This window comes from Phoca vitulina, unplaced genomic scaffold (assembly GCF_004348235.1).
Source record: "Phoca vitulina isolate PV1807 unplaced genomic scaffold, GSC_HSeal_1.0 scaffold4, whole genome shotgun sequence".
Classification (NCBI taxonomy): domain Eukaryota; kingdom Metazoa; phylum Chordata; class Mammalia; order Carnivora; family Phocidae; genus Phoca; species Phoca vitulina.
This window is the reverse complement of record NW_022589707.1, coordinates 21,644,276-21,659,777: the sequence shown is the minus strand read 5'-3', so window position 1 is coordinate 21,659,777 and position 15,502 is coordinate 21,644,276. Positions and strand designations below refer to the sequence as shown.

Here is a 15,502-nt window from a genome sequence, read left to right as displayed (position 1 = left end):
AAACAAAATACACATCTCACCATAAAAGGTGTGTGATGTCCCAAAGCAAGGAGCCTTAACCCCATTCCATGCAAAATGTTGATCATCCCTATTGCAGAATCAGACCAACAGAAAAGCCATTAGTCAGGAGTTGAAGCTGTTCTCTCTGACCATTCTCCAACCTGCTCCGTGCTCTGACGAGGCACAGATCACAGCATCTCAGATTTGGAAGGGGCCCCAGGGGTCACCTTATCCATCCCCTCAATTTTCTGCCATCAAAAGCACTAACCCAGCTGCATCCCTACCTATTCCCTTCCACTTTCAATCCTGCCAAAATGAAAAGAGTGTCCCTCTTCTTTTCTGAGGTTATTCTATCTTTGCTCCAAATCCCATCCCTTCCCATTCCTTCTCTAAGGAATTCACTTTTGAAATTATTCCTTTCACTATCCCTCCCTATTGAATCACTCTTATCAACATTTAAAGACACTTACATTCCTCTCAAACCAAAACTAATGAACAAACAAATACAAGGTCAGCATTGACCTTATGAGTGCCAGCAGCAATTTTAGTGACCTAAATAGCTAAACTCAGTGAACAATTGTCAGATCTTACCTGTCAGAGGTATTTGGCAACGTGGACTCTCTCTCTACTGGAACCCTCTTCCCTCAGCATCCCTGACTTAAAAATTTTCATCCCACATTTCTCTAGGTGCCTCTTCCCATGCCCATTTCTTTTAAATTAGTGTCCTCTCCCCCTCCCTTAAGGTCTTCTTTTAAATTAATTAGCATCAGGATTCTGTCCAGGGCCCTAGTCTCTTCGATCTCTACATTTTTTTTTCCTTAGCTAATTTTATCCAGTCCTAAATTTCAAGTATTCTGTATATGCTGATGACCCCAAGTCTGTATCTCTAACACAGATATTTTATTTCAAGACCTGACCAACTACCTTATGGATTTCTCAATTTGGACTCAAATAGTGAAAACTCAGCATACCCATAGCAAAGACCTCAGCATCCATTCTCCTCTTCCTTTTTCCTTCTCTGTATCCCTTCCAAACATTCTTTGATCTTTTTTCTGAAGTCAACTTTTAAAAGTGTAATTTATATTCAATAAAATGCACCAATTTAAAGTGTACCATTTGATAACTGAACATATGTATGCACCCATATTACCACCAACATAATCGAGATACAGAGTATTTCCATCACCCCAGTCAATCCTCCCCACTCCTTTGCCCCAGAACTAACTACTGGTCTTATTTTTCTCTGTATAGAGTAGTTAATTCTGCAGTTTCATATAAATGAAATTGTAAGTATATACTCTCTTGTGTGTCTGCTTTCACTCAGCATATTTTTGAGATTCATACATAATTCAGTGTAGTTTCAGTAGTTTACTTCTTTTTATTGACAAGGAGTTTCCATTTTATGGGTATATCGCAACTTACTTATCCATTCTTCGGCTGATGGACATTTGGACTGTTTCTACGCTATTATGAATGAAGCTACTAGAAATAAGTCTTTATAAAAAATAATTCATTTCTCTTGATAAATGCCTATGAGTGGAATTTCTTTTTTTTTTTTAAGATTTTATTTTTTTATTTGACACAGAGAGAGAGACAGCGAGAGAGGGAACGCAAGCACGGGGAGTGGGAGACGGAGAAGCAGGCCTCCCACAGAGCAGAGAGCCCTATGCGGGGCTCGATCCCAGGACCCTGGGATCATGACCTGAGCCGAAGGCAGACGCTTAACGACTGAGCCACCCAGGTGCCCCATGAGTAGAATTTCTTATGTACATTGATATTCAAGTTTTTTAATTCTTGAGTTGGTTGTGGTAATTTTTGTCTTTCAAGGATTTGCCTATTTGATCAACATTGTCAAATTTATTGGTCTATTCATAATACTTTCTTTCCCTTTTAATGTCTATATGAAATACAGTCATGACCCCTCATGTATTCCTAATACTGGTAAATTGTGGCTTCTCTCTTTTTCTAATCAGTCTAACTGGAGGCCTATTGATTTTATTGATTTGCTTAAAAACTAGCATCTGATTTCATTGATTTTCCCTCTTTATTACTCTTTTCCTTGTATTTGCTTTGCATTTAATTACTTCTTCATTTTCTTGCTTTGTAAGATAGAAGTTTAGATCACTAATTTAGACTTTCTTCTTTTCTAATAAAAGCATTAAATGCTATAAATTTCCTTCTAAGTAACCACCTTATCTGCACCCCATAAATTCTGGTATGCTGTTTTAAATTTTCATTCAATTCAAAGTATTTACTAATTTTTCCTGTGATTCCTTCTTGACTCATGGGTTATTCAAAAATACATTATCTTCCAAATATCTGGAAATTTTCTAGATATCTTTCTATTATTATTTCAACATCAACTTTATTATAGTTAGAGCACATACTCTATGATTTCAAACGTTTTATGTTTATTAAGAACTGTTTTGTTCTTATGGGCCATCTGGGCGAGTGCTCAGTAACCATCAGTTGCATCAGGGTGGCCGACGGTGTCTTACTGTTCTATATCCCCACAAATTTTCTACTTGTCCCAACAATTATAGACCTTTAAGTACGCTAATCTGATGCAGAGCTCTAATATAAAAGTGGTGCTTCTTCAACTAAAGAAGTTTCAAAGTACTAATTTGGGACAAAAATCAAGTGGAGTTTTCCCCCAATTCCAGCTCTTATCCTTTCTAGACTGCTCCTCTCTTGGTTCCCATCCCTGTATCTTTTCCCTCTTTTTCCCCCTTTATTCTTTTCCACAATTTCTAATCACCAAATTGACCTCTCCTAGTCTTCCAGACAGAACTACCTAAAAAGTCAGAACCTACTCATAGTTATTCTCCTTTTTCCTGCTTTCTTTTTCTTTTTAACTTTTGTAATAAAGATGTGTAATGATTTACCTTATTTTATTCCCCTAATATTCATCACCCTTAGCTGTACCCCCATGTTTATTTTTTTAGTGGAAATGAACACTTCCATGCCCTTGCCATAGAAAAAAAGAAAACACAGTTACTTCCCAGGCAAATTTAGAAAGTGGGTGGTGTAAAAACCCTGGCATACCTACCTGCCACACCTGCCCACTGTCCAAACGCCACTACCCGTGTTCCTCTATGATCCACCATTTTCTCGTAATCAATAAGTCGGATTTCCTGAAGAAAGGATAAAAATTTCCACCCAGACCCATTAAGCTTAATTTCAATGAGTAGACCACATATATGAGCAAATAAATATTTCACATTTCTTCCGCTTATAAAATATATCTTGACCTGACTTTGTAAGTTACCATCAGGTGCACCATGAAATATTTAGAAAATGCTGGGTCACAAACCAATGATAGGTTTTGATTAGAGATGGTCCTAGCAGGGTGACAAATGCCCCTTGATGGTAGTCAATAAAATAGCAAAGACATGATCTCCTTTAACTTTTAGGCCAGCACCACCTACATACATATCTATAGTCCCACTCACCCCCACATCCTTCCTTCTAGTCTCAAAGAAAACAAGTCCCTGCCAAGGCTAATCCCTGTGAGCTGGATCCCAGCTTTTTCCCATGTCTTCCAAGACCACTCTTGAACTTTTTCTTTCCTGCCTTATCCCTTTGTACACTGCTCCTTCCTACCTTAAAAATGACAACACCCCCTCTCAAGTCCATACACACAAATCTATCTCATTTTCTCTCTCTCCTTTCCTCCTTTCCTTTTTCTCTCCATCCTTTTACAAGTAAGCTTCATTTACAAAGTAACACATACTGCCTGCTTTTCACTTTCTCACCTTCACTGAAACCACATTCTTCCTCTATCTTTGGGAATCTTCCCTCTCAGGAATAAGTCTTATTAACTCATGCTTAAAAGCTATTGATACACTGTAATTATAGAATGTTTTAAATAGTCATTTTATTTCCTCAAAGATTATGATTTTTACCATGTGCCTGAATTTAAGAATGTTTAATAGTCATCCAACACTAACTGGTTACAAAATACTGCCAAAAAGCAGCCATGCCCATTCTGTTTTTGTTAATTCTCTTGTAATGAACAAAAATCCATAACAAAGAAAATGCTTCTAAAGTACTTTTAAAGGAATTTATCTGCTTAAGGTGCAATCTTTTTCTTACATTATTTCCATTAGTTACTTTTTGAATTTGCTTTTCAAAACCACTGGGAATTCACTAGGCCAGGTCTAGCATATTTGAAATGAGTAGGAATGTATTCTATAGGCCTGTACAGAACACATTTTCTTCCACTGCTTTTACTGTTTGTGAAGTCTCCTGTTCTCTGCCTATTCTCAGATTCTAGTCTAGTTCCTAATGCTCTTATCTAGCATTCGTACCCCAGGGCTTGGACCTTGGACTTCTCTATCTATACTCACTGCCTACCCTCATCCAGTTTCATGGTCGTAGATGCCATCAAGTCTCTGACAACTACAAATACGTATCAGGAGGAGCCGCCCTGAGCCTCAAACTCATTATCAATGGCTCCCTCCTTAAAATCTAATGTCTAAAGTCTGCAATCTGCTTAAATGTCTAATTGACAAGTTAAACTCAACAGGCCCCAAACTCAACTCCTGATCCTCCCATCCAAGCCTGCTCCCTCTTGCAGTACCATCATCTCAGTTTGCGGCAACTCCTTCAAATTGCTCAGGCCAAAACCTTGGACTCATCTCATTCCACTCTTTCTCTCATATTCCACATTCGTCTCACGAGTAACTTCTGCAGGATTGGACCTCTAAAATCCACCCAATATTGGGTCTATGCATCACCACCTCTGCTTCCATCGGCCTCGTGCAAGCCACTGTCATTTGGAACCTGGGGTCCATACTAGTCTAAACTAACAATCTTAACAATTTTCTCCTCCCATCTCCAATATTATCCACACAGCAGGCTGAAGAAGCACTTTAGAACATGACTGACACCAACCCTCCACTCAGCCAGACCCACGGGACTTTGTGCTACTATGCTCTCTGCTTGGAAGACTCTTCCCCGATGGATATGACTTGATCCTTCACATTACTTCAAATTTTTGCTCAATGCCCAATCTGCAATGAGGCTCTCCCTGATCATCCTATTTAAACTACTGTCACCACCCACAGTGCCCAGAACCCCTTTTTTCCCTTCTGTATCATATTTATGTCCATCACACATATCTCTAAGTGACAGATATCTTATTTATATATTTATCATCTGTCTCCTCCCACTAGAATGTAAGCTCTGTGAAGACAGTTACTTTATTGCCATTGCAGTGAAGAGGGTCAGGCACATTGCAGACACTCAGTAAATATTTGTTGAATGAGTACTCTGTATTTTAAACAGCTGATAGTTTTTGTATAGTACTTATAACTCAAAAAATGATTTCTTCCCTCATGAATGTTAATAAATGTAAAAATAATCTCCAGTCCAGTTCTGGCACTACAGAGCTGGGCAACCTCGGTCGAGTCACTTCACCTCTCTGGGCTCCATCTGAAAAATGAGGGAGGTGGATTATATGATCCCTGAGGCTCTTTTTAGCTCTCAATTCTACTTGGGAATATCTGAGCAATTGGACTCATAAAGTGCTAATCGTTTGGGGGAGAAACACTTCTACCATTTTTTTCCATTGCAGTACAAAAGGAATGAAATGCTTGGCTTCTCATTACAAATTCCAAACTAGCACAGCAGAGGAGCCCGAAGAGCTGCAGAACTATTCAAGCACTAACTCACAGATCACCTTTCCTATTGAGGTGAATAACATGATGTACTTCCTAGACGCTGAAAGAAAACTAAAACTCCACTTGACATTTAAAAGTCGAAAGAAAAATTGTTTCTATGTTAACATTTATGACTACTGGTCACTAATTACCTGTCTCAGAATCTCATCCAGCAAACCCATATTGGCCTCCTGAGCCTTTATTGTGTGGGAGAAGAATGCGTAAGTCTTCTTAGACATTAATTTTTCCTCTGGGGGTCTTTTAACTCCCAAAATTAGACAAGCTTCAGAAATATCCTCCTGAAGAATGCCACCAGCTTTGACATATTCCTGGGAATGCAATTTGGGTTAAAAGTTATTTCCCTAATTTGTTGATTCTTATTTTCTTTAATAAATAAGTATAGCAATTAAAAGCATTATCTTTTGGCGGCATAAAATCTGTATGGATTAGAACAAGTAATAATTACTTCTAATATTTTTACTTTCTGGCTAAAGATTAATTTAACAAGTTTGACTTTATAGCAAAAAAAAAAACTTAGAAAATTTACCACCTACTCCTATTTAAGAGCAGTTAATAGTTTGATCATAACCACTAGCACATATGATTTAAAAATATTTGTGAAATGTGTATTTTGTATCAACAATGTACTGAAATGCTAAAGGCAAAATAGTAATTTATTACTCAGGTGTATTTTTAAAAGAAAGGCATATATCTGCAATATTTACTTTGCTTTTTTTTTTTGGTTCAATTAGTATTTATTACTGCCCCACTCTGTCCAGTGGACTGTGCTAGAGATGAGATGATAAAAAACTAAAAAGGCAGACAACATCCCTCCTATAAAGAAGCTCACAAGATACAGTAAAAAGAAGTCAGGAGCATAGTAAGTGAGGCTGAATTCAAAAGAATTATGAACAGCAGAAGCTAAGTGATACATTAGTTTAATGGATATTGAGATAATTCCTGGGTGAGATTATCAAGGAAATATGAAACTTTAAAGTAATCTAATAGGCTAGGTAGGATTTTTTTTAATTTTATTTTATTATGTTATGTTAGTCACCATTCATTACATATTAGTTTTTGATGTAGTGTTCCATGATTCATTGTTTGCGTATAACACCCAGTGCTCCATTCAATACGTGCCCTCCTTAATACCCATCACTGGGCCAACCCATTCACCCCACACCCCTCCCCTCTAAAACCCTCAGTTCGTTTCTCAGAGTGCTAGGTAGGATTTGGAGAGATGGAGATGGGAAATGCAAGGTGGTAATATCAGTAGAAAGTACTGAAGAAATATATACAAATATGGAGGCAGGAAAGTAAGGAGATGTTTAGGGCATAATGGATAAATCAATTTGGAAAAGTAGACTAAATATTATCATGGTGAATATGATCTTTATTGGATAAAAAATAAAAATCAACATTTATTAATAAATTAGTACTTGCTTTACTGAGCTCTTTTCAGGAATTATCTCATTTAATTTTCTTAAAACTCCCATGAAGTAGGTATTATTATTATGGCCATTTTATCAATGGGAAACCTGAGGTTTACACATTTAACTGAGATTGAATAGCTAGTACATGGAGGCAATAGAAAGTCATTTCAGATTTCTAAATAAAGGGTTAGCATGATCCAGGCAGAATTAAAGGAGCATCAAAAGTAGCAGTTGAATAAAATAAGACGAATCCAGTTAGGAATCTACTTTAAAGGAAACTATAGATGGATAGACACTACAAGGATGAAAATGTGATTCATACCTGGTTTCTTTGAAAGTAATCTATTTGTCCATTTATAGTAGACTGGTTAAATAAATCACAAATGATGGAGTAATGATGACAGAGTAATTAAAACACAGCCATTAAATAGAATGAAGCAGATCTCCATGAACAGACAAGGAGTGAGTTCCAGGGTATGTTGTTGACTAAACAAACAAGGTACAATAGAGTATGTATAGTTTACAACCTTTTATGTAAGACTAAGGGGGAACTAAGGATACACACACACACACACACACACACACACGCTCATTTTTACAGAAAGAAACATAGGCATAATCGATCAGAAACTAATGACGAGATGTATCTTGAAAGAAGTTGCTGTGGCCGATGTCAAAGAGGTTACTGCCTATGTTCTCCTCTAGGATTTTGATGGATTCCTGTCTCACATTGAGGCCTTTCATCCATTTTGAGCTTATCTTTGTGTATGGTGGTAGAGAATGGTCACATATTCATTCTTCTGCATGTGGCTGTCCAATTTTCCCAGCACCATTTATTGAAGACACTTTCTTCCATTGCGTATTTTTTCCTGCTTTGTCGAAGATTATTTGACGATAGAGTTGAGGGTCCATATCTGGGCTCTCTATTCTGTTCCATTGGTCTATACGTCCATTTTTGTGACAGTACCATACTGTTTTGATGATTACAGCTTTGTAATATAGCTTGAAATTGGGCAACGTGATGCCCCCAGCTTTGTTTTTCTTTTTCAACACTTCCTTGGCGATTCGGGGTCTTTTCTGATTCCATACAAATTTTAGGATTGTTTGTTCCAGCACTTTGAAAAATGTCATTGGAATTTTGATCGGGATGGCATTGAAGGTATAGATCGCTCTGGGTAGCAAAGACACTTTTGGGACTTCATCAAGATAAAAAGCTTCTGCACAGCAAAGAAAACAGTCAACAAAACAAAGAGGCAACCAACAGAATGGGAGAAGATATTTGCAAATGACACTACAGAAAAAGGGCTGGTATCCAAGATCTATAAAGAACTTCTCAAACTCAACACCCAAAAAACAAATAATCAAGTCAAAAAATGGGCAGAAGACATGAACAGACACTTCTCCAAAGAAGACATACAAATGGCTAACAGACACATGAAAAAATGTTCATCATCATTAGCCACCAGAGAAATTCAAATCAAAACCACACTGAGATACCACCTTACACCAGTTAGAATGGCGAAAATTGACAAAGCAAGGAACAACAAATGTTGGAGGGGTTGTGGAGAAAGGGCAACCCTCTTACACTGTTGGTGGGAATGCAAGTTGGTACAGCCACTTTGGAAAACAGTGTGGAGGTGCCTCAAAAAATTAAAAATAGAGCTACCTTATGACCCAGCAATTGCACTCCTGGGTATTTACCCCAAAGACACAGATGTAGTGAAAAGAAGGGCCATATGTACCCCAATGTTCATAGCAGCAATGTCCGCAATAGCCAAACTGTGGAAAGAGCCAAGACGCCCTTCAACAGACGAATGGATAAAGAAGACGTGGTCCATAGATACAATGGAATATTACTCAGCCATCAGAAAGGATGAATACCTAACTTTTACATCAACATGGTTGGGACTGGAGGAGATTATGCTAAGTGAAATAAGTCAAGCAGAGAAAGTCAATTATCATATGGTTTCACTTATTTGTGGAACATAAGGAATAGCATGGAGGACATTAGGAGAAGGAAGGGGAAAATGAAGGGGGGAATCGGAGGGGGAGACGAACCATGAGAGACTATGGACTCCAAGAAACAAACTGAGGGTTTTAGAGGAGAGGGGGGTGGGGGGATGGGTTAGCCTGGTGATGGGTATTAAAGAGGGCACGTACTGCATGGAGCACTGGCTATTATACAAAAACAATGAATCATGGAACACTACATCAAAAACTAATGATGTATTGTATGGTGACTAACATAACATAATAAAATTAAATTAAAAAAAAGAAACTAAGGACGATAGTAACCTATGGAGTGGGTGGGAATAGGATGTAAGGGATTAAGATAAGAGGAAGACTTCTCTGCACTGTATCATTTTACACAGTTTTAATCTTTGAAACTTATGTTTCACTTATTTTAAAAATATAATTAAATCAAAAAGGATTTAAAAGCAACCTTTAAAATGTATAGAAAAAACATAGATAAATCCAACTGTATATCACATTGACAATGTAACTACACAGAAAGAATAATTCAAATAACTTGAATACAGCAATCTGAATATTCTTTAAGATATATTCTAAAACCAAAAAGACTTTTTTTACTCAAAAATATTAAACTCCATTTAATAGGTTTATTTTTTTATTGAGGTATAACTGACATACATTATATAGTTTCACGTATACAACATAATAATTGATATTTGTATGTACTGCAAAATGATCACCACAATAAATCTAGTTAACATCTGTCACCATGCATAGTTACATAAGAACTTGTAAGATCTACTCACTTAGCATTTATAGGTTTACTATTAGTTATAGTAACAGTATGATTCCAAAGCTATTTTATGTATAATATAGGATAAAGCAAAAAACATGCATTAATATTATAAAGAATTAAAATTTTCACTGCTGTAGAAAACAGAGGCAAATATAAAATTTTAGAGGTAAGAAAAACCTGCAATGTCAAAAATTTTAATTGGAAATATCAGTATTGATTCATGATTGAATAATATTAAATAATATATATGTATATATATGTATGTGTAATCTGTGTGTTTCTTAGCTCTGTTCACTAAAAGTGCTAAAAGCCACAATATCCCAGTAAAAATAAGCACACCTACAACCAGATATCAGATCTTGGTTTCTATATACTGAAAGAAATCAGGGCTCCCTGATGAGACAGATGGCTAATTCCAGGTGTGGGGCAAGAAAAGCACAAGTAAGACTAAGACCATTTGTTGCTTCAGAAAACAAGAAAGCTGAAAGATAAAAGTACTCCAAAGGACATAGGAGCACCCTTAAAGGAACCCTCTATCTCAAATCTGGGATAACTGAGACATTTAAAAAAAAAATGGTTAATAGATTATCATACATTAAATGAAAAAGGCCCATGCAACTGTAATGATACTCAAAAGAGCAAGAGAGAAAAGAGAAACTAAGGGAAATGTCTTTTCTATAGAAGAAAATCAGCAAGTAAACTTAGAAGAGCGATAAAATCAGAAAAATCATCACTTTGCAAGCTTCCCATGTATAAAAAATGACTCAGGCAAAGATTATCAACATATGCTAATATCTTTAACAAAAGGTAGTTGAGAAACAAACAGAAGATTCACAGGTCTCAAAACATCACCCCACAGATGACTCAGTAATTACAAAGGGAAAAAGGTACTTAGACAATGGAGAGATCTGGTGGCAACTACCTGAGCCAAGTGACCACGAATTCCTAACCTTGGGACAACCTGGTATTTTCTGTCTCTGATGTGATAGAGTGGGAAGAAAATACACCATTGGATAATATTTATATCAAAAGTGTTTTAACCTGAATCTAATCACCAGGATAAAACTCAGACTGATAACACCCAGAAGCAGACCATTCTACAAGTCAACTAATCTGGACTCTTAAAAAGGAGTCAGTGTCCTAGGAACAAACAAATCAAAAGGGTGTGCTGTTCTAGATTAAAAGAACTAGAGACATAACAATATATGCAACGAACCTTAAGTAAGCCTCAATTAAAATAAAAGACCATAAAGATATTTGAGAGAATGGGGAATTTAAAACGGGCTATGTGAGATGGTATTATGGAATTACTAATTTTTCAGGATGATGGTTATGCAGGAGAATGATTTATTCCTAGGAAATGCAGTAATGTCTTAGTGGCCTTAGTCTCCCCAGTCCCAGAACCAGGGTTGCACATGGAGACAATGACAAAAGGACATTACCTTGTTCTAAAGGCAATCCCTCCATCCCTCAGCTGCAGAAAGCATGGAATGGAGTGAAAATAATACTTAATTGACTAAATTCTGGACTCAAGTACAAATTCTAACTAGATATCTCGTTATAATCAAGAGAAAGGAATATTGTCATGTGGCGTTTAAATGACACTGGCAATCATTTTATTTTTACTCAGATGCTCCTTGATTTCATATACATTTTTATTCAGATGCTCCTTCATTTTCATTTTATTCCCACATATTTAAAAAAATTAGAACTATTTACCTTGTCGTGAATGGCCCGCCGATTGGAAGGCTGTATTAGGACTTTGTATCCCAGGTTGGCGATGCCTTTGATGTGCCGGGGAGCCAGAGGTGCTCTTCTCTCCCAGGCATTCACATCCTCCCGCCTCAGGGCCACCACCGCTTTGTGGTGAAGCCCTTTGGAGAAGCTGAGCCCCAGCCTGCCCAGTTTGGTCCTTTGTACTCGCAGCATCTTAAAACCTGGTGACTGTAAAGACATCATAAGAGAACAGGACAACAAAAGGCAGGAGGGCTCACAGATCAGTTCTGGTCTCCTGAGAAATCGGCTGTAAAATCCAACCAACTCAGATGTAACAGATACAAGATAGAGAAAAGAGGAGGGAAACCTTGGGTGACATCAGGTGCTTCTTTACCCAACAAACCCAAATTTCCACTAGTGAGGTTATTTATTTCCAAAATAATAAAAAAAAAAAGTACTGAGCAAATTATAGGACACTAGCCAGTATCTGCTAAGCCGAAAGAGTTTTTTAAATACATGTTTCATCAAACGTATTCGGCACAAAAGTTTTAAGCATGTTAACCTACAATGCAAATACAGGAAGATAATTTATGCCAATTTTGATGGCATAAAGGTTGGAATCCTTTAATCGTGTGCAAGATTCTTGACAATCCAGCTCCAATCTCTTTGGAGTTTCATCTCTGACCATTCCCTAAACTGGTGCTACTCAAAGTATGTTTGGCAGCCTGTTGGTAGTCGGTGACCTGCTTTTTACTGGTCCTGGATGAGCTATGCACAGAAATAGAAAGTAAGCGCTTGGAAACCTTTATATCACATGACCATTTTTCTGTAATTCATTGTCACTGAATTTTATGAAAGTATTGGTCCTGGCAGATGGGAAATTTAAGAAAACAAAACAAACATGCTTCTCCATGACAGGTGTTAAAAGGTTAAGAAGCACTGTCCTAACCCTCCCTGAACCTTTTGTTGATATAAACATGCTGTTCCCCTTTTCAGGGTTTCCTCTCCATACCACTTCCTCCTGCTATGATATTAAACCCAGACCTGTCTCAACCAGTTTTCTAGCTGCTATTCCAGATTGCATAATTCCACTAATTTATTCAATCAAGAAATGTTTACAAGAGGCTTACTATGTGCCAGCATAGAGTAAATTTTATATAGATTTTTAAAGCATAAATATCAAACAATACTCTGTCCCTCTTCAAATAGTTACATACACTTGGCAATTTCAGACGATAATTTATGGATCATTTCAATGCTAAGCCTTAGTTTTTATGTTTAAGGTTGGCATCAAAATATAGAGACTGAATTTCACACTTTCTAGAAATTTCCTACCAATCACTGCTAACATACATCAAAATTCTTATGAATACATTTCTGCTACATCAGACTGCAATCTTCTAAATCAGACCCACTTCACAGATGGGGAAGTTTTGTCTCAACAGTGGCACATACAAGTACATTTCCAGGGAGCAACTACTTAACACTTGAAATAGAAAATGTATAGGTCAACTCACAACACAACAGACTAAAAGAACAAAGCTAACAGCAAGGAGATCAGCTAAGAAGCCTTTAGAAAGAGGGACGTAAGAAAAATAATGCACACAGCAAGCGAACATGCTGATGAAACCAACTCAGGCTTTTTCACTTGGCCAAAATACTGATGAGCAATATTTTAGTAAAAGACTGCTATATACTCTATCTAATTTTTGGTTTATTTATACAGTTTTGTTTTTAAAATTCTTTTTTGAGAGAGAGAGAGAAAAAAAGAGAAAGAGCATGTGTGAGCAGTGGGGAGGAGCAGAGGGAGAAAGAGAATGCCAAGCAGCCTCCATACTCAGCACAGAGCTCAACACAGCGCTTTCTCTCACTACCCTGAGATCATGACCTCAGCAGAAGTCAAGAGTCGGACACAAGCCACCCACGCGCCCCTATACAGTTTTGTTTTTAAAAGAGATTATATTAGGCCCAAACTCAAGCCCAAGTCCATAGCACTTATTCTCCCCCAAACCAAAGGAAAAACTGCAACAATCCCATAGGACTTAAATCCCTACGGTTCTCAAATAAAACCAATTCCAAAGACAAGTGAGTTTTTTTGAACACACAAATGAGCCTAGAAAGGGTCCCATCTTCCCCACAGGGCCTATTTCACATACCATAGGTGACGAAATGACCCTGCATCCTCTATTCTTAGTAGCAATTCTTGGAGCCAATATGAGGGAAGACGTTCAGATAATTTAGTGTCTCTCCTCAGCCCAAACTTGATTTATAATCACAGCCTCACCTTACTCAGTGACCATCCCTCCACTTCTTCCTTACCTCCCTTGTCTGGGGTAGGGGATATGGTGTGGGAGGAGACACAGACACATACACACATATAATACACACATATGTATCTGCAAAGGCAGACTTTCTGTAGACTAGAAAAGAAGCGTAGCAGGGAGTGATCCTCTGAAGTTTCTTTGGGAAGCTGCTTTCACTTTCACTTTTTGTAGGGAATTCTCAAATCATAATTCTAACTTTGTTTTTAAATAAATGTAACAATAATTACCATTGATTTAACCTTATATGCCAAACACTATGCTGAACACTTTCCAGACATTATTTCATTTCCTCCTTGCAAAAATCTTAATAAGTAGATACTATTATTTTCTTCATTTTACAGGTGAAAAAACTGAACTGGAATCTGCCTAGAGCTGTTGCTTCTAAGCAGAAGCAGGATTCCTAAGTTAATATTTAACACTCAGGATTTTTCTCTTCGCCGAAGCCTACAGATCCACACCATGTAGATCTGATGTATCTTACTGCTGCCAGCTCATTTTAGAAATAAATTAGATTCATATGGCATCAACTTTAATAGAGTAAGTGATCAGTTATCTCCCCAGCATGGAGTGCTTCTATCGATCCCTTTCCTATGTGCCACTGAAAATCCTTCCTGAGTCACTGCCAAGGTAAATTCTAGGTTTCTGGGTGCTTAGAACAAGATATTTAATTGTAGCAGGTATTACTGTGCTAGTAATTGCCTGAACTTCAAAATCTGGCCTCAACATGGAACCTTCCAGGCCCACAATTCATTTCATTCTAAGGTCATCAAGAAATCTGCAGTAGTGAGAATTTCTTAATTGCTCTTAGATAGGGCACGGCAGGTGTCTGGTACTTCATGGAAATGCCCAGGTGGGCTGTTTTGGATTTCCCTGTCCTGAATTTTGTGGGCTTTTCCAAGAATATCAGGAAGTAAACCTGAGGTATATTTCTGACAATGCTTTCAGTGAAACAAAGCAGGAAGACCCCTGGCTTACCTGCTGGCTCTAGTGAGACCACTTGACAGTGCTAATGACAGCCTGTAGGATGAGCAAGGAGGAGGTGGGAAAGCAAGAAAAGGACATGAAGAGACAAAGAAAGAATTAGGGAAAATAAGGAGGAGGAACAGGAGAAGAGAAAGGGTAGGAAGAGAAGTGTCACATAGTCAGCGGAGGGAAATAAGACCCTTCCCCTGACAATTTCTAAACAGTCTTTTTCCTTCAACATATAAAATGCCAATGTTCCTACTATCATAAAAATGAAATTTAAAAGATTCTTCTCTGTTTTTGTAAACCAAGAACAGCACTAAAGTATACATTTTTAATCAGGAATTTGAAATAACTCTAAAAAGTCACAGGAGTATTATAGTGAATTGCACAGACATGTACTGAGATAGGAGGACAATGAGTGGATGGACTTAGCGATAGAACATATTCTACGATAACCACCGTACCTCTCTTTCCATCTTTCAATGGGAAAAAGACTTAAGAACTTCTTTTAATTTACAAATTACCTATCTTTGCAATGTATACATGAGAATGGGGCAGAGGGAGGACACCCTTAAATGTTCTTGGTATTTTCTAACCTTTTCAAAGAAGTGAACAGGAAAATGGTCATTA

At 37.5% G+C, this 15,502-nt stretch overlaps 1 protein-coding gene across 1 annotated transcript in view; it reads right to left on the bottom strand.

Annotated features, from left to right (window-relative positions):
* AASS (aminoadipate-semialdehyde synthase) overlaps positions 1-15,502 on the bottom strand; it is a 70,917-nt gene that overhangs the window by 38,444 nt on the left and 16,971 nt on the right. Inside the window, exons 3-6 of the mRNA XM_032401685.1 lie at positions 11,586-11,810; positions 5,816-5,992; positions 3,050-3,134; positions 21-88 (exon numbers count right to left, since the gene is read on the bottom strand). Coding sequence (XP_032257576.1) covers positions 21-88; positions 3,050-3,134; positions 5,816-5,992; positions 11,586-11,810 — 555 coding nt within the window. The remainder of the gene's footprint in view (positions 1-20; positions 89-3,049; positions 3,135-5,815; positions 5,993-11,585; positions 11,811-15,502) is intronic.